Genomic DNA, 23,514 nt, shown 5'->3' with positions numbered 1-23,514 from the left:
TGATGCCCCTTTGAGAGACTTCTGCACAGCAGCCACACTGCATAGATGAAGGTGGGGTTACCCACTGATGGGTGCTAACAAAAGGTCTAGGAGATCATTAGAGGAGGGCACTGGTTTTTACCTCTAAGACCTCACTGGAAACCTTTCAGAAATTGGGTTTAGTGGAGTGGGAGGGGCTGCTCTCTCTGTCAGAGGAACTTTATGTGCCAGACTTGTTAAAATGAAGATTCTTGAATTTGCTTAGACTCTGCACACTGTAGTGTCTGAGACTGAGGCCTAGAGAATATGTATTTTTGACAACTTCCCCAAGTGATCCTTATATATATCAAAACCTTTAAGAGCCATTGGAATAGAGAAAAATGCCATAGTACTAAATGTTTCTCTTAACCTTTAAAATGCTTTCAAGAGGCAAATGGAACTAGGCTCTGTCTCAGCATTACAAAAGCCTATGGAAAACAGGACCCTTAAAGCTTACACCTCTGTCTCAATCAGTTACAGTTGGGCAGTGGGGAAATACACTTTAAAGTAGTATAATTTAGGCAAGGTATACCAATATCTTCTGAAGGTTTAATTGAGAATTACATGCTTGAGAATTAAGAGAATTAATTAATAATTGAGAGCTTGACTCATTATAAGCAATCAAATTTTCTGTTCAGTTCAGTTCAGTTCAGTCACTCAGTCGTGTCCGACTCTTTGCAACCCCATGAATCGCAGCACGCCAGGCCTCCCTGTCCATCACCAACTCCCGGAGTTCACTCAAACTCACGTCCATCGAGTCGGTGATGGCATCCAGCCATCTCATCCTCTGTCGTCCCCTTTTCCTCCTGCCCCCGATCCCTCCCAGCATCAGAGTCTTTTCCAATGAGTCAACTCTTCGCATGAGGTGGCCAGAGTACTGGAGTTTCAGCTTTAACATCATTCCTTCCAAACAGTTACAATAATCTAAAAACAATTTTTTTTTAGAATTACAAAACAACCCTCAGCAGAGTCTTCTCGTCTAGTGAATCTGTCCATTTAAAAGGCTGTAAAGGAACGTCCCTGGTGGTCCAGTGGTTTTGATTGTGCTCCCAATGTAGGGGGCCCAGTTTAATTCCTGGCTAGGCAACTTGATGCCTCAACTAAAATTGAACATCCCACTTGCCACAGCTAAGTCCTAGCACAGCTGAATAAATAAATACAGAATTTAAAATAAATAAATAAAAGGCTGTAGGTCACTGGTTCAGAGCACAGTGACGCATGTAAGACACCCAGGATAGAACACTCATAAGGAAGACAAAGGAAGCCATGGCTAGGAAGAATAGCTTGATTTTTCTGTTTTTAAGAGAATATGAAGAATACTAAAATGCTAAAAAAGTGAATGAAAACCACCACTCATTTCATCCCCTAAGGATAACTGCATTTTGATGCACAGCCATCTAATCTTATCAGTTGACAGTGGTTCTCAAAAGCTTTCGGTCTCAAAACAACTTACACAATTAAAAAACTTACTGAAGATCTCCAAAGAGCTTTTGTTTGTGTGAATTATATCTATTAATATTTGTGGTATTAGAAATTTAAACTGAGAACATTTTTAAATGTTTATGAATTTATTTAAAATAAAAATAAGTTCATATAACTAAAACATAACAATAGCACTGTGTAGATGTGATTATTCACTCTCATTAACAGTCAACTGTTATTGATAGTAGAAATGATTTTCTCAGTGACGTTATCTTGGGATTTTACAGATGACATTTAAGTGGATTCACCAGGTATTCACTAGGTCAGCAATTAGGAGATGTAGGTTTTAGCCTGACTCTGCCATAATGTTAATTTCTCTTGACCTTCATTTCTACATTATAGAGGTTAGGCCAAGGAAATATGTAGATTTCATTTCAAAATCCAAGCTCATTATATGACTGAAATCATCTGGATGATCACAAGACCCCCAGTATATGGGGATCACTGTTTTCTGTAAAACCTAATTAGAAAGTTTATGTGCCTGCCCCCAGGGTCCTAATAGGGTCTCACCTTCCCATTTCTTCCCTCTTCCAAAGGTCATATTTCTAAGACAACATGAGTTGTTTCTCCTCTTCCCCTGAGCTAAGCCACACAGAAGTCTGCTCCTCTGCTGTTCCCATGCACCCCCATGCTACAGTTAGCTCTGTCCCTTAATGATGCTCATTGCCTGGAACTTGAGAACTCACATTATTTTATGTTTCTGCAGATCTCCTAAATATCTGCCATGAAAGTGTCAGTCAGTCATGTCTGACTCACAACCCCATGGTTGTAGCCTTCCAGGCTCTTCTGTTCATGGAATTCTTCAGGCAAGAACACTGGAGGGGGTTGCCATTCCCTTCTCCAGGGGATCTTCCCGACTCGGGGATCAAACCTGGGTCTCCTGCATGGCAGGCAGATTCTTTACCATCTGAGCCACAGGGAAGCCCTAATATCTGGCATAGTGGAAAGTAAATGGACCCTCATACACGTTCCATTAGCTGTCAGAGCAGTGCCTCTCAGGTCCCACCTGCCCCTCCTTCCAGATTGCCTTGAGTGCACTTAGAGACCCACTCCTCTATAATGAGCACAGAAAAGGACCCACGAAGGTGGTGCTCATGGTGTTCCTCTTATATTGATGCCCAACAAAGTAGACGCTCAACAGAGTTGCTGGGTAAATAGATAAAATATACATTTTAACCTTAAAAGACTTTGTTATTCATGTGTTCAGTTCATTTTTATTAGAGTTGCAATATTCTTTCTTTGACATAGCAGCTTTAACTCTACAAGCTCCCATGAGAGATTAGCTTTGAGGCATCCAACAGTCAGACATCCAAGCCAGAAACAGCTCATTTTTGTTGGCAAAAACCTAAGAAAAGGGTGTGTAACTAATTTTAAAAAATCTCCAACCAATGACCAAGAAGCAAATGTGTGTTTATTGCATTATTTATGAGTATTTATGGCAAATTATCTTGGGCAGTTTAGAGGTCTTGCCAGTGACTAATTTTTCTGTAAAATATTTGCCTTACATCCTAATACTGCTCATGTATGTGTTCTTCTGTAGCTTTATTCATAATAACTACCTACTAATTTATTGAATTTGGCATGTTTTATTTATTAAATTCTCTACTGATGAACACTTAGATTGTTGTGATCTGTTTGTTTTTAGCTTTGCTGTTGTGTATGTTACTTCTTTGCTACCCTTTTGACTATATCTTCTACTCCCTCAGAAGTGCATTCCTGCTCTCTTCAGAAGTGAAATTCTTAGCATACAAAAAATATATGTGAGAGATGGCATGTGTGTGTGTGTGTGTGTATCATTGTTAAGTGGCCCTTCAGAAAACATTGTATCAGTTTTTATGTGAATTTTTTATTTTGCTTATGATTAAGATGAGTATTGTGAATTTCGCACACTGACCATGTCAAACCTGTGTGAGTTCACTCACTGGCCTTAGACAATGTTTAGTATTAGGAATGGGGCTTGTGGACAGATCATCTTCAAAACTATAAGGGAAGAAATGGGCTTTCAGGATAGCGAGCATCATCACCTTACTCTCCAATGCGACAGGAAGCAGGATCCTCAAAATCCTTTTCAAAGGATATTAGAATCTTGTGAACAGAGACTCAATAGGTGACAGTGTTATTTTCACATCTTCTTCAATACACCAAGACAGTAAAAGAAAAAGCATTAGCACCTGGAAAGAAAACTCCACTGTCACAGAATTCTACATTAAATCATCAGAGCTCTGAACTGAGCTGTAACCTGTAGTTACAGATCTCAGTGGAAGAAAATTATAGTTGTTTAAGTCACATGCACAGGCAATTGGAAAGTCGTAACAGATATTACTTTGTGCTGTGTATTTTGACACATTTAATACTATCTGTTCATTTAGTGATATTGTTCTGCGTGTGTTCCCTCACCATCCAATCTCATACAATACTCTAAGCACACTCATATCTGAAATATTATTATAAATTAGTTAGGTTGCCTTTGAAGTATGAGATATATCATTGCAAGAATTACTATATCTTAGACATTTCTATAACTCTGGAATTTGTTTCCTTATGTATCTCTTAATTTATTTTAATGATTCAAGGTAATAAGACAGTATTTATTGGTGGAAATCATTGTTGCTAGAAAATTTGACATTTTAAAAAGTCTACATATTTTTAGAGAAATGGCTCTGCAACTTTCAATTGTATCAGATATCAGATACAATTATTTTTTAATAAATATATCCAGTTTTTATTTGTCAATCATATCTCAATGAAGCTCAGAAAAAAGAACAATCACCTAAGGTTATATTTTTTAAATAACAGTTCCCAACCCCCACTCCCATACCTGAGATTCTAGTGTAAGAAGTCTGAGAGTGGTCCCTGGAAAATGCATTTTTAAAAACTGAATATTCTATAAGTTTCAGGTTTATAGCATAGTGATATAATAGTTTTGTACATTATACTCCATTTAAAGTGATTATGAAATAATGGCTATTTGCCCCTGTGCTGTACAGTGTATCCTTGTTGCTTATTTATTTTATACAAAGTAATTTTTATCTGTTAGTCCCCACCCCTGTTTGACCCCTCTCTGTACCTGTGAGTCTGTTTCTGTTTTGTTATATTCATTTGTTGTTTTTTTTTCCTAAGATTCCATATATAAATGATAGTAAAGAGTATTTTTCTTTTTATGAATATCAGATCAAGATACACCAGATTATATCAGATCAAATGAGTATACTTGACCGGAAGATTTCTATGAAAAACTAACGTTTTTTCTGCGTCAGGTCCTCAGAGTCTCATTATCGGAAGTCTTTGTGACTTGGCGGCACCCTCTCCTTGCCCCTAGACTTTGTCAGCCAACACACCCACGTGCAGCACACACGCGCATGGCTCCTCTGTAGTGTGAAACTCTGTCCTTCTTGGGCTGCGTCCACTTCATCAGCTCTTCTTTTAAACCACGTTTAACTGGAAGTGGGATTGCGTGGGCTGGTGGTCCTTAAATCTGCTTGCTGCAGACTCTCCTAGCCAAGTTCCTGAAAGTACAGCCTGAGACCCACCTCATGTGAAAAAGACTCCGGGGGCAGGGCCATAGTTCTCCTCTCTAACCTTTCTGATCTTCAGTAGCCACTTGGAAACCCTGGTTCAGGTGACTGAGCCTCATTCTGGAAGTATGGAGATAAGATCCAGAGTTTTGTTCCAACAGAGAAATGTAATCATCATGTTACACTGTTGCTTTGAGAGCATGTGAATGCAAATACTGCTGATGCCTCTTTGCAGATCAAGTGTTGGGACCTCAGGCAGGGAGGACAGGGTACCTTGAATCTTTGAAAGGACTCATCATGTAAAAAAAAGAGTCCAGATCAGGAGTCCCCAGCCTCCAGGCCACAGACTGGTACCGGGTGGCAACCCGTCAGGAAGGGCTGCACAGCAGGAGGTGAGCGGTGGGCAACCGAGAGAAGCCCTGTCTATGCCTATGTCTGCTCTCCATTGCTCTCATCATCACCTGAGCTCCATCTCCTAACAGACCGGTGGCGGAAATGTAATGTGCTTGAATCATCCTGAAACTGTTCCTCACCCCCCACCCCCAGTCTGTGGAAAAACTGTCTTCCATGAAGCCAGGCCCTGGTGCTGAAGAGGTTGGAGACCGCAACATCTCCCCGCCCCCCCCACCTTTTTTTTTTTTTTTTAACTCATTCATTCAGCAAATATTTACTGAGTTACTAGTTAGCATCAGGCATTGTTCATAGAGGTTACATTCAAGAACGACAACAGAGTACCATTCAGACTTAAAACCGGGGAATGTGAAAGTTACCTGGGAGCTGTTTAGAGTGTGTTGCAGGGAAGACCTGGCCTTCAGTGAAACTCAGGAGATTTAAGGTAAACTAGAAGGCTAGAGCTGAGTGAAGATGAGGAAGAATCTTAGCTGGCCCTGAGGAGGGAATGGGCTTGGCGTGTTTGCAGAGGAGAAGGCGGGCCAGTGTGACTCAAGCGCAGCAGGTGCACAGAGGCAGGTTCAGGAGCAGCAGGAGAGCCCAGCAGGCGCCTGGTTGGGCACAGCGTGGAGGCCGGAGCTGGGAACCAGTTGACAGGTTGGTTTCAGGGAGATCACGTGATCATCAAAATCTTTCAAACCGCCCTCTGGTTGCTCTGTGTAGAAGGGATGGCAAGGGGACTGGAGAGGAAAGAAATGCGGAGGATTTAGGAAGTTAGGGGGCCGTTCAGTGCGCTGTGGTAGAGATGATATTGGCTCGGATTCTGGTTGAAGTAGAGATGGCGAGGAGGAGTGTAGTCAGGTCATCAGATGCTGCAGAGTAAAAGCGACTTCGCTGATTAGATGACTTGGTTAGCAGCCTCAGAGGATGGCTTTTCAGTGTTAGCTCAGATTGTTTTAAGGAGGTCTCATACAAAACTCGGAAATTCTGGCTCCTGTTAAAAAAAGCCAGAGTATCTGCCTACACAAAGACTGAACTCTCATATGGGAACAGATGTCGGAGATGAGTACTGGCTTCCCTTTTAAAGAGCTGCGTATACTGTGGTTTACAAAGACACGTCTTCATGTCTCCCTGACAGTGAGGCTGTTGTTGGTTCCCCTTTATCATCAGCTTATCCTATTGTTTTTCTTATAGCATGCCCACTTAATTTTCCATACCCTGTAGGCCTTTTAATATGTGGAGCTCACATCTGATACTCTGAAATTAAAGTCGCAAGTAAATACATAATGCTTTAACGTACCTGTGAACCCCTGTGGAGCTGAAAAATAGCCTCTTTAGCAGAATACTAACAAATCCTGGCATTCTTTAAAACTAGATTATTTCATTTCTTCTAAGGCAGGTGGTTACTCTTGGGAGCGTTGCCTGGAAACATGAGAAAGGCTTTGTTTGTGCTATCGGTGTGCTCTGGTTACGTGGGTGTGTGCACTTTGTGAAATGCACTTATGCACGCTTCTGTGTGCACACTGTGTGTATTATGCTTCAATTGTAACTGAAAACTAGAATCATTTTTTAAGAGTAGTGTCCAGTGCAAATATCCTTGAGTGTTGTGGTTTTCACAGATTGCCTCTTGCTCTTTCAGCCAAGCCAAAGCCATGTACTCCTGTAAAGCAGAGCACAGCCATGAGCTTTCCTTCCCACAGGGGGCGCTATTCTCCAACGGTAAGTCCCCCCATTCCCTGCGCTAAGGTTACAGTCATGGAAGGACGAAGGAGCAGTCTAAAGTAGAACAGGAGACTCGGGATCCAGCCCAAGCCCTGCCTTTTGTAGCTGTACAAGTAAACACATCAAATTCCTCTGGAACAGATTTCCTCTCCTGTGTCAGAGAGAGAGAGAGTGAAAGTGTTAGTTCCTCAGCGTGTCCGTCTCTTTTCAACCCCTTCGAGTGTGTAACCCACCAGGCTCCTCCACCCATGGGATTCTCCAGGCAGAAATACTGGAGAGGGTAGGCATTCCTTTCTCCAGGGGATCTTCCCGACCGGTGTGATTGGTTATGTGAATGCAAGAGGCATTTCCAGCTTTACAGGTCCCGTGACATTGTTTTGACAGCTTGAGTATATGCATACAATCTGATGTGGATTTTTACCCATTTGTGTGTGTAATTACTTGAAGCTAATGTTGACTGAGTGATATTTATTAATGTATTTTTATCTTTGCCAGTGTACCCATCAGTGGAACCAGGATGGTTGAAGGCAACTTATGAAGGCAAAACAGGACTCGTCCCAGAAAATTATGTTGTCTTCCTCTAATGCTATTTAGTGGACGGCAGTATCTTCATGGTATCCATGGTAACAAGTAATAAGTGATATGATTTTATCTGACACAGATATGAGGATCAGCCCATTAAAATGAAAAATAATCCATTTCTAGACAGTTTCCAAAGCAGACTATGTACCTCTATTAACGGAAAGGGAAAAAATGTTTAAATTGTTTGCCATTCTTTTTATCTTGGGCTGATTTCTTATTTTGAAATAGCTTATCCCCATCCCTTGCTTTTTTTTTTTTTAATAAGTAACTCTCCACAATGTTTCTCATAACATTTATAAAAATCTCAAATACTGTGTTAAGTACTATATCCCAGAAATTTGGAAACCAGAAATCTGCTTTAAGACTTTAAGACCTGCCCTTTACTGTCTGGTATTCTCTGAGAAACCTTGAAATCATTGCTAAAAAAATGTAATTTAAACTGTTCATTTATTATTTTTTCTTAAAAATATAGTGCTTTTATATATGATTGTTTTGCTGGTCCTAAACATTTCAAGGAAATAAGGGGTTTTTTTTAACATAAGTTTATTTTTATTTGTTTACCAAGTAGATGATAATATTCAAAAGCAATAACATATATGGTGTCTGTAAATGAAACCAAGTTAAGTCATACACTGATTCCGCTGTAAACACTCTGTCCAACGTTCCAGATGCCATCTATGGGCTTAGAGCAGGGATCAGCAAACTACTTCTGCAGAAGCTTAATAGTGAATATTTGGGGCTTGGCAGGACCTGTTGTCTCCATCACACTGTCCATACTACCACTGTAGCGGAAAGCAGTCACAGACAACATGTGAATGGGTGTGACTGTGTACCAATACAGCTTTCTTTCAGGACACTGAAATCTGAAATTGTGAATCTGTCATGCCATAAGATATTAAGCTTCTTTGACTTTTAAAAAATCATTTAAAAATAGAAGTTTATAGCTGATGTGCCACACAAAAGCAGGTGGCAAGCCGGATTTGCCTTATGGGTCATGGTTTGCTGATCACTGGTTTGGAGGATGTTTAAAACTGTCTGTATTACTTTGAGATTTTATGAAATTTTATTCCATTAACATATAAATACTGACAAGTGATATGCACATATCCTCTGCTAGAATCATTATAATGGTATCACAAATGTATAATTACAATAATAGGAAAATGATACAGCTTAAATTCTACTTGTTATTCTGTAAAGTGTCCAAGGATTTTATTGATACCCTTTTGGCTCCAAATGATAAAGATGATGTATTAAGACAGTGGTTGGAACACTATGCCTTCTAAAGTCTATGATTAGTTGAGCCATAATCTTAACATAAAGGTACAGGATTCTTAAATTATTTTGAAATTATTTCATCATCTTTAGCAGGAATAAAATCATATACAATTTTCCATTATGCCTTTCGATTTACAGCCTTTAATAGAAATTTCACTGTATTTATAGAGCATAGAGATAGGTATTTACTGTCCATTTATATATACCATAATTATCTGGTCATATGTTGACCACTTCTTCTATTATTTCTATTTAATAATCCTCATATTATTTCTAACATATCTGCATGTGGCAAAGAGCCTTTCTTCTCAAGATTCCCAAAAACTGGTTCTCCGCCATTGATTGCCACAGCACTGACCCCTTTGGCCACAGTATTGTACATGCTACTTCAAAGTTCTTCACTGTATAGACACTCAGGTATTGACTATAACAGTTCTTTTTACATGATATTGATTTGTAATCGCCATCTCTTCTACTTTAAGTTAATGTTTCTAGAGTTAATAGGTTAAATTATATACATACACATACACAACTATGCCTTGGAGCATTTATGCTTTTAAAATTTTAAATGGAATAGTGGATTAGGATTTAAAGGTAAAGAGAATAACAGTAGGCAGAATTACAACCAGAAATAAATATCAGCATGGAAATAAAGAAGTTGAAAATATTTAATGTTGTAAAAATTAGTAATATAATGAAAAAATCTGGTACATTTGTCTCCTTTTTTTTTTTCTTTTTTACCTGCTACTGTTGACTTTTGTACACTATGATTATGTGTCGCTAGAGCTTCTTGACCTCTAGATCCTTGATGGTCCTTAGTAATTGCATTGCTGACATCCTGACTGCCCTCTGCTGGAACAGAGGTAGTCTCCCTAGGGGACCAGGCCCTTCATCCACAACACCCTCAGTTTAACCACCCTTGGTAGCATCTGGCATCCTGCTAAATTAGAGCCTCTTAAGGCAAATTGATTTTCTTTCAAAGACCAACTTGACTCTGAAAAGTGATTCAGAGTCCTACTTCACTTGCTGCTGCAGAGAGAAATCTCAACCTTCATTTTCCTTTAACACGGGCCAGCGTGTTCCTGCCTCTGAGTCGTCTATGAGCTAATTCTACAGATGCTCAGTGAGGAATTAAACCTTTTGCTCTAAAAGTCATGGGCATGAAGCCCCTCTCCTTCCTCATGGTGAGTCATATATTGTGACAGTGCTTGATATGGTCCCTTTTTTGAAACAAGCTGCAAAAGTGCTTGTTCCAATTGTGCTTTTGTTTGAAGTTTTAATCTCACAGATTTGTGAGAATGGTTCTTTTCCCTTTACATTGATTATGTGTGGAAGCAAGTCATGGCCCTATGCTAGCGCTCAAATGAAGTTGCTTTGCCCTAGAAATGTTTCCAACAGATAAAAGTATTTATGAACATTGAGAAAACCAGGGCATGTGCTCTGATCACGTGGAATATTCATTTCACCAGAAGGTACATGTCAGTCACTACAAGAAGATCACATTTGAAATGACAACAGTGTTTCAGTAATGAAACCATAGCCTTTCAGAGACTTCATGAAGATACCACAGAACTGCCACATCCACACCTTGGAAACAGGCCAGGTGGGCACCCTAATCACTGCTGACAGTGGGACAAGGAGGGTGAGACTGATGAGTCCAAGTCAGTCAGCTCACCTGTTAGATGAAGATATCCTTGAGTACAAAACCTTGCTGTGTTTCACAGGTGACTCTTGTACCATATCTGCCGGCTTATAAGCAGTAGTCGGTTAAGTGAAGGCTTTTTGTTTTGTGTAAATGCCTGAGCAGTGAAATGATCTCTGTATCGCTCTGAAGTCTGTGAGGCATGAGGAAGTACCATTTCTCCTTGTTTGACGGGAGTGGTTTTACCCTTGTATGCGCTCTCTGTGCCTCACACTGTGAATGGGTATAACCAGGCATCCCAGCAGTGGCTCACCTGATGGCTGTTCCAGGAAGGGTAGAGATTTTTTTTTTTCAAAGCACCTTCCAAACTTTCCAGGTTCTCAAATAGGAAAAGAAGGCAAAGAGACAAAGTGATTCGGGGATTATTTCCTGTTCTGTGGTAATAGCTTTTACTTAGTGTGGCATGCCCCCTAAAAATCCATCATGATGTCAGGAAACTGAATCTGCTCTGCAGTCATGGGAAATAAAACCTGCTAGCCTCCTCACTCCTGGCCTTCTTCGGGTCTGTGCGTGTCTGATGTGCAGGGTCTTAATCACAAGGATGCTGGTTTACAAGGGTCCCTCAGAGCCTTTCTTCAAACCCCTTCCATCTTTAGTATGCCTCCCCCAGATAGATATTTGGCATGCCTTAATCAGCAGTTAGAACCCCTTCTCAATCTGTACTTTGTTGACTGAAGTTAGAGGTGGACTCATTTCAGAACAGGTTTTGTTCTTTAGTTTTACAATGCATTTGTAATTTGCAACTGTTTCTATGACCTAACATCACTGAGTTAGACCCCAAAGTCATGTCATTTGCTAAAGGAAAAAAGTAGAGACTTAATTACTGTCCGGAAGTTATTTTCTTCTTTAGTATAAGTTTCCCACTTTGAGTAGATATTGCTGTTAACTTTTGCCTCCTACCCTGTTTGCTTACCTTCCAAAATCAAAACACTTTTCCCAGAGAATTATTAGCCTATTGAATAGACTTCTGAATAATCTGTATCCTGCCTGTCTCCTGTTAATCCTCAGACACAATTCAGGTATTTGTCAACGACTCTCACACCTCTTCACCACATTCACTGTGTCCATTTGTTGTCACCAGTATCTCCCTCCCCCAAATCTATATGGTAGTAACCTTGGACAAATTCACATTTATGAATGGCATGGACTTTTAGAGGATCAGATCAATAAATAGGATTTTTCACTTTTTTTTTTGGACTGTTGCATTCACTGTTCTAAACAAGAAATCTCAAGTACATGGACAGCACTCACAGCAAGCCATAGGCAGAAAACTGATTACATGTTCTCGACCAAAGTTTAGAAGTCATTGTGTGACTTAGGGAGTCTAACAGGTCATCCTCAATCCGTGGTGTTCACAGGAGAGATGCCACGTTCAGAGGTTGGACATTCTTTCTTTGGTGCCATAGGGAGAAATGGAGTCTCTGTGTTTTCTGAAGAGTCTCAAAAGGCAGTGCCGTTTACAAGGATCACAAACACACATATCCTCCACCATCCACGATGGTCACGTCCAGGGCCACGTGAGGACCTCCGGTGTTGGAGGAGGTGCCTACCCCACCTTAGTTAGATGATCACTTTCTCCCCTTTGTACCATTTCTTGACAAGGTTTCCCATGGTCTTTACCCTTCCAGAGCCCAACTTTGCCTTGAATCCATTGTCTCTTAGATGAATAGTGTGCATTGTTTTTTATATGCAGAATGTTGGAGATTGTATGTCTGCCTCTGTATCTTCAGTCATGATTTATGCTTAACAGCTGAGAAGTCATCACAAATTGAGGGCTGTGATTTCAAGAGTCTTTTTGAACTCTAAGCTGAAGCCTTTACAATAAATTGGGAGTGTGGCAGGGAAGATGACTTTTTTTTGTTTTTTGTTTTTTTTTTTAATTCAAATCCTATTTATATACTATTAAATTTGAGGTACTATAGTTTATATAAAAGTTGAATATTTAGATGATATATTTCAGTATTAGGAATTTGTCTGAAGCCATTATTAACATAACAAATTAAATAATAAATATGAAAATGATTGTCAGTAAATTATCATATTGAATTTTTTGTTTATTTTGTAGTGTCTTGTATTTATCTGCACTTTGTGTGTATATATATATATATATATACACACACACACATATATATACAAACATGTAAATAACTTCATGTTATTCCTTATCTGAATTGCCACAATTTCTTTAATGTATGTTTACACTGTATTTTAAATTACTTTAAAAATAAACTATGTTTAGCACATTTTAATTTAGTCTTTGTATTTGAAAACCCACCATGTTAGAGGGCAGCTGTCTTAGATTCATATAGAGAAAAATCAAAGTTTCAGGTATGTGAATGGTCATTTTGGGTATGGCTGAATGGAAAAATCATAACGGAATTGATAACTTTTTCCTGATAATTGGATCCTTTCCTGAGCAACTGTAATGTTGGTACTTACTAGTAATGCAGGTACAGGATTTCCCTGGTGACACAGTGGATAAGAATCTGTCTGCCGATAGAGAGGACATAGGTTCAATCCCTGGTCCCGGAAGATTCCAGGTGACTCTGAGCAACTAAGCCTGTGCACTCTAGAGTGTGTGTTCCTCAACAAGAGAAGCCATCTCCATGAGAAGCCCACGAACCACAACAAGACTAGCCCCTGCTTCCTGCAAATAAAGAAAGCCCATGGACAGCAACAAAGACTCAGGGCAACCATAAATAAAAATAAATAAAAATTTTTAAAGTAATAATAATGCAGATGTCTGCAGGAAAAAGAAGCAAATAAATCATAAACAAATTATCAAAAAAAAAAAAAAAACAGGTATGTAGGCTTACCTGAAATAAATACATGAAAGTTCACAAGTGTACTCTGAAAGAAGAGCATGCGTGCTCAGTCATGTCCGACTCTTTGTGACCCTATGGACTGTAGCCCTCCAGGTTCCTCTGTCCATGAGATTCTCCAGGCAAGAGTACAGGAGTGGGTTGCCATGCCCTGCTCCAGGGGATCGTCTGACCCAGGGATGGAACTCATGTCTCCTGCAACTCCTGAATTGCAGGCAGATTCTTTAGCACTGAGCACCAGGAAGACGTATCAGCATACACATCATCCTCGTAGATGTTTATTAGTTCTGTGACCCTTTTGGTCATTGTTTAGCTTCCCAGGCAGTGCTAGTGGGAAAGAATCTGCCTGCTAATGCAGGGGAGGCAAGAGACAGGAGTTTGATCCCTGGGTTGATCCCCTGGAGTAGGAGCTATTATTGCCTGGGATGGAGGGGCCTGGCAGGCTACAGTCCTTGAGGCTACAAAGAGTCAGACACAACTGAGCACGTGGTCACTCTGACATCTAGCTAGAAATTTTACTTTTCTCCCTCAAAAAAGAGAATCACATGTTTAATTTTTGGTGCTAAGTGGATTATTAGATTGTAACAAATCACATTGCAAAAACTAAGCCTGATGGGTTAGTAACAGAGTCATTGGGCATACAACCTGATTTGTTTAAATTTCTTCCATGTCAAGAGGAGAAGCAATAAAGTCATGACAAAGATCTGTTGGAATAAAAAGATAATGTGAATAAATTCCCATATGATTAAGCAGAAAAGGACTGTAGGATAGGTATTAGAGATCATTGTGGATCAGCTACTGTTTGAGAGTGTTAGGTTAGAAGAAACTGACCTAGATGGAATCTCTTATAACTGATATTTTAGAAATAATTTTTTTAAAAGTATTTATATATATATATATATATATATATATATATATATATATGTATATATCCTAACAGGCAAATCTGGAATGCTTTAAACATCAAAATAAGTCGTGTAGCATTGGCTAATTGGATTATAACCCAAAGTGTAAAATGTCCATAACCACACTGATGCAAGGAAATGGCAATAAATTTCATTTATATAAATGAATGTAAAATAGAGAAGAGACAAATATTCTGTACAGAAGAATTTCAACTAACAATTGATATTTTATTATTTTTTCCTGTAGGGATTTGAGTTAAACCTTTCCCCACTTGAGGATGAGCTAGGCCTAATGACTAGCTTCTAAAAATAGAGTTCAGAAAAATTATTGTACCTTTACAGAGAAGGCTGACAGACAAGATCTTAACCAAGTGATAAAAATTATCATCATGGATATTGTGCAGTTGTCTTGTAACCTTTAAGATAATGTGATGGGAAGAGCATATCACCTCTGTGGTTTTCTTTCCCAAAACCCATAACTCCAGTCTAATCATCAGAAAAATGTCAGGCACATCCGGATGGGGAACGTTTTACAGGATGGTACTAGGTCAGTACGTCTCAAGATTGTCAAAGTCTTGAAAAATAAGGTAATACTGAGAAAGAGTCACAGATCAGAGGGAGACTTGGAAGACTAGACCCCTGGATTGCATTCTAGAAAGGAAAGAAGATATAAGTGGAAAAAGTGATGATGTCCAAAGAAAATCCAAAGTTTAGTTAATAATGTAAAAAATGAAAACAGTACCAGAAAGTAGCCACAAGACAGCGACATGAACTGGGGGTACCTTATTTCCTTTGTGGAATTTAAGTTGCTTTTGTTCAAGACAAATACTTTTCTTGTTTACCCCTTCTAAATTGGGATCTGTGTGTGGGACATGTTGCCTATTCATCACTGAATCCAGGCACTAGATCAGAGCTTGGTCTACAGTAGGGTCAGCCCCTTTCATTAAATGAATGAATCTACTAATAAACATTTCTAGAGTTTAGAGAATCCACCTGTGTTGCTCTTGTGTCTATGTCTCCTTGCCCAGGAGTAATGGGATTCATTCTTTAACATCTGCTAAATGCATGGTTCTACCCTGAAGTTATTTATATATTAATGGAGAAAACATACCCTTCCTCGTGATCATTATATAATGTTCTTAAGTATAGAGATTATACAAGACTTGATCTTCTTTGAAGGGAAAGGCTACCCACTCCAGTATTCTGGCCTGGAGAATTCCATGGACTATACATACAGTCCATGGGGTCACAAAGAGTCAGACACGACTGAGCAACTTTCACATCCATACCTGACTACTGGAAAAACCATAGCTTTGACTAGACGGACCTTTGTTGGCAAAGTAATGTCTCTGTTCTTCTGATAGACGTGTAAATACTTGAATTAAGCTGGATGATTTGGCAGTGATGTGGAAGTGCTCGATTTTCTAAACCATTCCATACAAAATAACTCCAAAATTTGAAAACTAAGCTATGCCAAACTTAAAATTGAATTTCTTGAGCCAGAGAAGTTGAGTTCTTAAAACTGAAAAACACAGCAGTTCTTCGTATTTAAAAAAAAAGACAATGTAGATGAGAACATTTGAAGAGGTGTCCCCTCTTCATATGGAACACCCTTGGGAACACAAGTTCCCAAAATACTAATTGAATACTTACTTACAAATGCTGTTTCTGGGTATTTCATGTCAATGAGCCAAGCATGGCATTCAGCAGGGCTCTGCTGGTTGATAGAAATAAGTTACCTGAAACTTTCTACCTTTCCAAATTACCAGGAGCTAGTCTACTAAAGAAGATTCCCTTGGTCAGCCTGGGCTAGAGAAAGGAAAATAATAACATATTTCCCAATACTCATTATGGATTTTGATATCACTGAGTCACGTATCTACAGACAAGCTTATTTTTCACAGATTGAGTGCATTGTATGTTGCCTTAGCAATTACAGTTCAAATGTCTCCCAAGCATTTTTGGAGCAACAAAAGCAGAAATATTTCTTCAATAATTCATGTTTGGAAGCCAGTATGTTAAACACGTGAGCCTAGCTACTAGTGGGTACATCTCCATGTGTTCCCACATCCAGGCCCACAGCCTTTGGCATCTAGAATCCTTGAGGCTTTTGAGAACAAGATTTAGAAATGAGTCAGAATCTCTCATATCACTAATTAGAAAACTGAGGGCCATGTCAGTATGTTTTCAGTGGAATCCTGGAATCCTCTGCTGTGATCTGACCACTAATTTTTAGATGTGTGGGGAGGACGGTTTCTTATATGCTTTGACCTTTGAAAAGTCTTAACTTTATCTGGAAAGGATATCCTCTGATGAAGGGGATGTCTTCTCTGAGGGGTACACATGCAACGGGAAGGCAAAAGATAATATTCACTAGCATTGGCTATTATAAAAGGAAGAAAAAAAATTATTTTTGGTGTTCAAGAATTTCTGAAAAGTAGATATAAAATATCTAGCCCAGTGCCTTGAACCTAATAGATATTACTGGATACTAATTATTATTAAATTAGGCATATGACGATTTTGCAACTTTCTGATGTAAATGGCAAAAGAACCAGTGAAACCTTAAATTGTAATAATAGACATTAAACAATGGCACCAAAAACATGGTACATAACCAGAAGCCCATACTGTCTCATGATCCTCTCATCCTTCCAACTAATAGACACAGACATTGGATGTCTTTTTTTTTTTTTTTTAAAGAAAACTGAGACTAAAAGGTTATTTTCTCCAACTTCCCAAAGGTCAGATAGTTGATAGTGGTAGCCTGGACTCAAGCCCACATGTCTGCTTTGAAATCCAGTACTCTTTACAATCACTGTGTTGTTGTTTAGTCACTAAGTCATGTCTGACTCTTTCTCGACTCCAGGGACTGTAGCCCGCCAGGTTCCTCTGGCGGTTTCCTCTTCCAGGAGATCGTCTTGACCCAGGGGTCCAACCCGGTCTCCTGTGCGTCTCCTGCATTTCAGGCAGATTCCATACAGCTGAAACACCAAGAACGACACTTAGTGGGGTGTGGTAAAAACTCACCGACCATTGCATTTGAAAGAGGTCTTTGGCAAACTCAACCTTACCCAGAAGAAAACTGAAGATGGTGAGAGGATTCAAGCCCTGTTCTCTGACAGTTGTTTTAGACCAGAGAATTGCTACTCCATGTGTAACCTTGAAACCATCCAAGAGCTGTTTAGAGATGTAGACCCTCAGACTTTCTGAAGCAGCATCTGATTGTAATAAGATTTCGAGTGCTTTTGTATAAACACTACACTTGAAAAGCACTGATTTATTGAAAGTTTGATGAGGCTTTCAGGGAGATCCAAGAGCAAGAAAGAGAGCTTATGTCTTATTATTCTAAAGGCCAAAGATAGGACCCCTTGGAAGAAGTCACAAAAATTGATGCAAAGCTTTTTTAAAAGTAGTTTTATCACTAACACTTCAAGGAATGAACTCAAAGCACAGCTTTCCTCATAGTGTTTAAGTGCATCCGGATGACTCACCATTTGTCAGGGCTTCACAAATAAAACCAGAAAAATGAGAATTTAGACAAGGCTCCTCTGTCCATGGGATTTTCAAGGTAAGAATACTGGAGTGGGTTGCCATTTCCTTCAGGGGACCTTCCTGATCCAGGGATCAAACCTCCATCTTCTGCAATAGCAGGCAAATTTGATACCCCTGAGCCATCTGGGAGCCCCATATATGCACTACACTGTATACAATAGATGACTAACGATTGCCGACTGTACAGCCCGGGGAGTCCTGCTCAGGACCAAATGGGAAGGGAATCCAAGGAAGAGGGGTATGTGTATATGTGTAGCTGATTCACTTTGCTATAAAACAGAAACGAACATAACATTGTAAAGCAGCTGAACACCACCACCAACAAAGAGTTGAGTGGGGTTTCTCCCATTCAAGATTAAAGGGAGATGGTGGGAGGACAGGAAAAGGTACAGACGAGCAGAGCTGATTTCATGAGGAGGGCCAATCTGGAGCGGCAGGAAGGCTTTAGGGAGAGGGATGTGATCAGATTAGCTTTACGGAGACCAGAATGCAGGGTGAGCTTGTGTTTGAGCGTGTGTATCAGGCCCTGCAAGCTGAGGAGGCAATGTTACCTCAACCCCGAAAGACAAACAGGGTCAGTCCAAGGAAATGATTCATTCCAGAGGTCGAAGTGACATGACATGGCCATTGTTTGAATGAGTAATTCAGGGGATTCAAATGTGGCTCAGATGTCTGTAGGGTACTGGGGAAGGAACAGCAATACCAGCAATGGGCAAAGCTATCAGTGCTGAAAGAAACAGCCAAAAACCCTGGGCACCGTGAGTGGTGGCAGTGGGTGACAGGCTCACCTGAGAGCCCTCCAGGCGCTGACTAGCGGCAATGCTGAAAAGATTGACTGCTTAGTGCAGCCCACAAAATCAGGGGCTTTAACGGGAATTTAAAGGATAGGATTCCTGGATTGCGGGGGTGGCGCGGGGGGAGGCTGTGAACTCCCTAGGCTGTCAGTATATGCACTTTTTCTCTCTCAGCAAGAGGGTCCATAGTTATGATTAAACTCTCAAATTTCAGAATTAAGTTGATCTACCTTCTCCAGTATCAAGAATACCAAATGCTGCTGCATACATGGATGCTAACATTTGTGACCAGCGTGTCTGTCAGACCAGGGATTGACCCTGAAGGTGGGAGTGGAGTTTGAGTGGGGACACCTTGACCCAAGGAATGAGGCTCTGTTGACTAAGCTTGAAAGCTCATGCCAGCCAAATGCTGCAGCTGCTTGATGAGGAAATGCTGGGACCACAGCACACATCGAGGGGGATGGTCCTAAAGGGGCCAGAGGCAGCTGCAGGGGGTTTAGACCCCAGCTTCAGCCTGTTGCCTGGGGCCAAGTTATGACCTAGAAGCTGAGAAGGTGGCCTTTCTTCTAATTTGGGAACTCATGAGATCCTTATGCCAGAAGGAATTTTCTGGTCCTTGCAGAGCAGAGGGCCTTCACACTCTATCCCTGATGGTGGGCGTCTCGGGACTCCTGGGGCAGACCAGTCTTCCCTCTCCCCAGGGGGTGTTGAGTGGTGTGAAACACAAAACTCAGGGGTTGTAGAGTGAGTGAAACTGCTGAAGGTGGCGGAGGATTTTATTTTTCATTTTGTCATAGCAATGTTTATGAAGTTTGGCTTTGATATTTTAGCCATTTTTCCCTAATATATGTTAAAAAGAGATATATAGTTATCAGGTCTTTTTAGGTGAGAAACATTGCCTTAAATAAACCAATACGTCTTATAATGGATGCTTTAAAAGAGTTGCTTTTCTTAGTGATAATAAAACTTGATTCATGGAAATAGTGGGGAATTGCTTAAGGACCATCTGGCCTCTACCTTCTGCCTGTTAAAATCGCAAGGGGCAGGGGAAAGGAGAGGCAGGAAGAATCAAAATTCCAAACTGTGCTTGGCGACTGTAGTAATAGTCTTCCAGAAGTGGCAGATGGTCTTCACTGCCCATGTCCTCTCCACCCTTCCAGAGCTGGAGCAGGTCACTCTCCTCCTGAATCTAGGCTGGCTGTGACGAGTAGAACGTGGTACAAGTGCTGCGCCAGTTCTGGGCCAGCTTGGGGATGCTAGCCCCTCACTGCGCTGTGAAGAAGCTGAGACTAATACAAGCAATTATTTGAAGCCACAGAAATAGGATGTAAGGAGTAGCATTGTCGCGTGCTCCAGCCCTGAAGCCAGCTCTGTGTGGCCCAGACAACTCCTGTGAACACAACAACACACTTGTTCAAGTTCTGACACATAAAAGCAGAACAAATAATGAATTCTTTTAAGTCACCAAATTTTGGCACAGTCTATGTAGCATGGAAACAATAATTACGGGACCATATAGATCATTGACTGAAGAAGGCAATGGCAACCCACTCCAGTACTCGTGCCTGGAAAATCCCATGGACAGAGGATCCTCGTAGGCTACAGTCCACGGGGTCACAAAGGGCCGGACACGACTGAGCAACTTCACTTTCACTTTCATAGATCACTGAAACAATAATTATGGAACCATGTAGATCATTGAACCAATAATTATAGGACCATGTAGATCATTGAAACAATACTTATGGGACCAAAGCACTGGGAATCCTGAGTTCCTGGGCTTTGTAGCTGAGTATGGTGAACACCGTCAGTTCCTAGCACTCTCAAAGTCCTCCTTTCTCTCACAGTAATAGGAACCCCATTTTTTAGCTTGTGAAATGGTAGCTCAAAAGAAAATTACATTTTCCAGCCTCCTTTGGTGTTATGAGTGGCTGTGCGATTAAGTTGCAACAAAGCAGTAAGAGAATAAATAATTACATCTTCCTTCTTGGCTCTTAAAGACAGGAGACAATCTCTTCTTCACTCTATCCCTGCATCCTGCTTCTTGAAAGATGAGTGCTTTTGTGCCACCCAGGGAGTGTGGCTGGAGCAACAAGATAAAAGTCAGAGTCCCCTCATGACTTCATGGAGCAGAACCGCCATCGTCCTAGACCACCTGCTTGTTACCCGAAAGAGAAACTTCTTTCTTTCAAAGCCTCTGTTGCATTTGTATGCTAACAAATACATTCATTTTCTGCTCACCTACAGACCTTGGAAGCAGTGATACCAGGAAGAGGAACACAGGGCAATAAACCCAGGGGCTTCGCTAGTAGCTTTCCAGGAGGTCAAAGGGCAGCCAAGGGAATAACTGGAAGTAGGCATGACTGGCTCAGAGAAGGCAATGGCACCCCACTCCAGTACTCTTGCATGGAAAATCCCATGGACAGAGGAGCCTGGTGGGCTGCAGTCCATGGGGTCGCTAAGAGTCAGACACGACTGAGTGACTTCCCTTTCACTTTTCACTTTCATGCATTGGAGAAGGAAATGGCAACCCACTCCAGTGTTCTTGCCTGGAGAATCCCAGGGACAGAGGTGCCTGGTGGGCTTCCATCTATGGGGTCGCACAGAGTCGGACACGACTGAAGCGACTTAGCGCAGCAGCAGCAGGCATGATTGGCTACTTAGCTTGGGGAGTTAGTTACTAGAACCTGTAATCCTCATAGGTAAACAAAAGCCATGTCCTCCAGCTGAGTATATATAGCTTCTGTGCGTGCATGCTAAGTCACTTCAGCTGTGTCCAACTCTTTGCTACCCATTGGACTGTAGCCCAGCATGATCCTCTGTCCAAGGGATTCTCCAGGAAGGAATACTGGAGTGTGTTTCTATGCCCTCTCCTGGGGATCTTCCTGATCCAGGGATTGAACCCTTGTCTCTTGGGTCTCCTGCGTTGGCAAGCGGGTTCTGAATCAGGTGACCTGAATCACGTTTTCATCACAGAGTATACCATCTGGGTTGTATCTCTCTGTTAGCTATTTGTGAGTCACTAGACTGTGAGCCCACGGAGAAGGTAATGGCACCCCACTCCAGTACCCTTGCCTGGAAAATCCCATGGATGGAGGAGCCTGGTAGGCTCCAGTCCATGGGGTCGCAAAGAGTCGGACACGACTGAGTGACTTCACTTTCACTTTTCACTTTCATGCAATGGAGAAGGAAATGGCAACCCACTCCAGTATTCTTGCCTGGAGAATCCCAGGGACAGAGGAGCCTAGTGGGCTGCCGTCTATGGGGTCACACAGAGTCGGACATGACTGAAGCGACTTAGCAGCAGCAGCAGCAGACTGTGAGCCCCAGGAAACCACGTTCTCTGAGTCCAGGGAAGGAGCACTGTGTAAGTGGCCTACCTAAATCTGATCTTCCTCCATGCTTATGGAGCTTAAATTTCCTTTAAGGAGACAGTGGGCTTCCCTGGTAGCTCAGCTGGTAAAGAATCTGCCTGCAATGCAGGAAACCTTGGTTCAATTCATGGCTTGAGAAGATCCCCTGGAGAAGGGATCGGCTACCCACTCCAGTATTCTTGGGCTTCCCTGGTGGCTAAGATGGTAAAGAATCCGTCTGCAATGCAGGACACTTGGGTTTGATCCCTGGGTTAGGAAGATCCCCTGAAGGAGGGCATGGCAACCCACTCCAGGATTCTTGCCTGGAGAATCCCATGGACAGAGGAGCCTGGCAGGCTACAGTCCATGGGGTCGCAAAGAGTCAGACACGACTGAATGACTAAGCACAGCACAGCAAGGAGACTATCTGATACAGTTTCTGCCACTAATACATAAATAAAAGTTATAAATGGGGAGTTTCTATGCAGGTTTCAGTTTGATTTGATTTGATTTGATTTGATTAAGTGCTACACCCTTTTTCATTGTGATTTCTCTTCTTATTCTTCCTGCCTGGAAATTGGATGAGGGCCTGGAGCTGAAGCAACAATTTTGTGGCCCTACAGGTGAAAGCAAGAAAGAGCCTGGGTCATTTATGTTATTGTGGAATATAACTGCAAATTGTGCTGTTTTGTGAGGAAAAAAACCATATTGGTTAAGCAGTGTAGTTGAGTTTCAGCTACAGTCAGCCAAATCGAATACCTTCTTCCTCCTCATTCTACTAAACCATTTGCAGAACTGAAGAATATCAATCATGAAGAAATGCTGTGCTTAACATACATGGTGGCTGAGTACTGCTAATTTCACCTGCATTTTTGAAGGAACCAGTAACCTTGATATAAAAGGCTCAACGTTTGTGAGATATGACTTACGATGCATATGTATGGTTGATGAATGTACCCATTTCAGACCATCACTGTGTTATGTTTCTCTCCCCATTTACATGTTGAGTAACTGAAATCACCAATCCAATTATGTCATATAGATTTGCAAACTAACCTTTAAAATTAGTATTTTGTTAATAATGATGAGTTTTATTTGTGATTCCATTCCGGGAGTTGGTGATGGACAGGGAGGCCTGGCGTGCTGCGATTCATGGGGTCGCAAAGAGTCTGACACAACTGAGCGACTGATCTGATCTGATCTGATGATGAATCTGCTTTAAAAGTTATGTATTATAGCAAATGGCCTATAGGAACACTTTTCACCTAGATAGTGTTCATTCTCTATTATAAATGTTTTCCCTGTATTCACCTCTAAGTACTTTCCGGAGGGATGCTCTACTGCAGATGGACAGAACAGACTTATGACAGAAAGGCCAGGGAAAACGTTCAAGTCA

General features: G+C 41.0%; 1 protein-coding gene across 2 annotated transcripts in view; it reads left to right on the top strand.

The window, feature by feature from the left end:
* Positions 1 to 12,938, top strand: part of ARHGAP42 (Rho GTPase activating protein 42) — a 349,579-nt gene extending 336,641 nt beyond the window's left edge. For both annotated transcript variants that reach the window (XM_070803334.1, XM_070803335.1), the window contains 2 exons: positions 7,045 to 7,124; positions 7,623 to 12,938. In XM_070803334.1, coding sequence (XP_070659435.1) covers positions 7,045 to 7,124; positions 7,623 to 7,711 — 169 coding nt within the window. In that variant the 3' untranslated portion in view covers positions 7,712 to 12,938. The remainder of the gene's footprint in view (positions 1 to 7,044; positions 7,125 to 7,622) is intronic.
* Positions 12,939 to 23,514: the final 10,576 nt, after the last annotated feature.

Source organism: Bos indicus, chromosome 15, assembly GCF_029378745.1.
Source record: "Bos indicus isolate NIAB-ARS_2022 breed Sahiwal x Tharparkar chromosome 15, NIAB-ARS_B.indTharparkar_mat_pri_1.0, whole genome shotgun sequence".
In the NCBI taxonomy this organism is placed as follows: domain Eukaryota; kingdom Metazoa; phylum Chordata; class Mammalia; order Artiodactyla; family Bovidae; genus Bos; species Bos indicus.
This window is presented reverse-complemented; position numbering and strand designations above follow the sequence as displayed.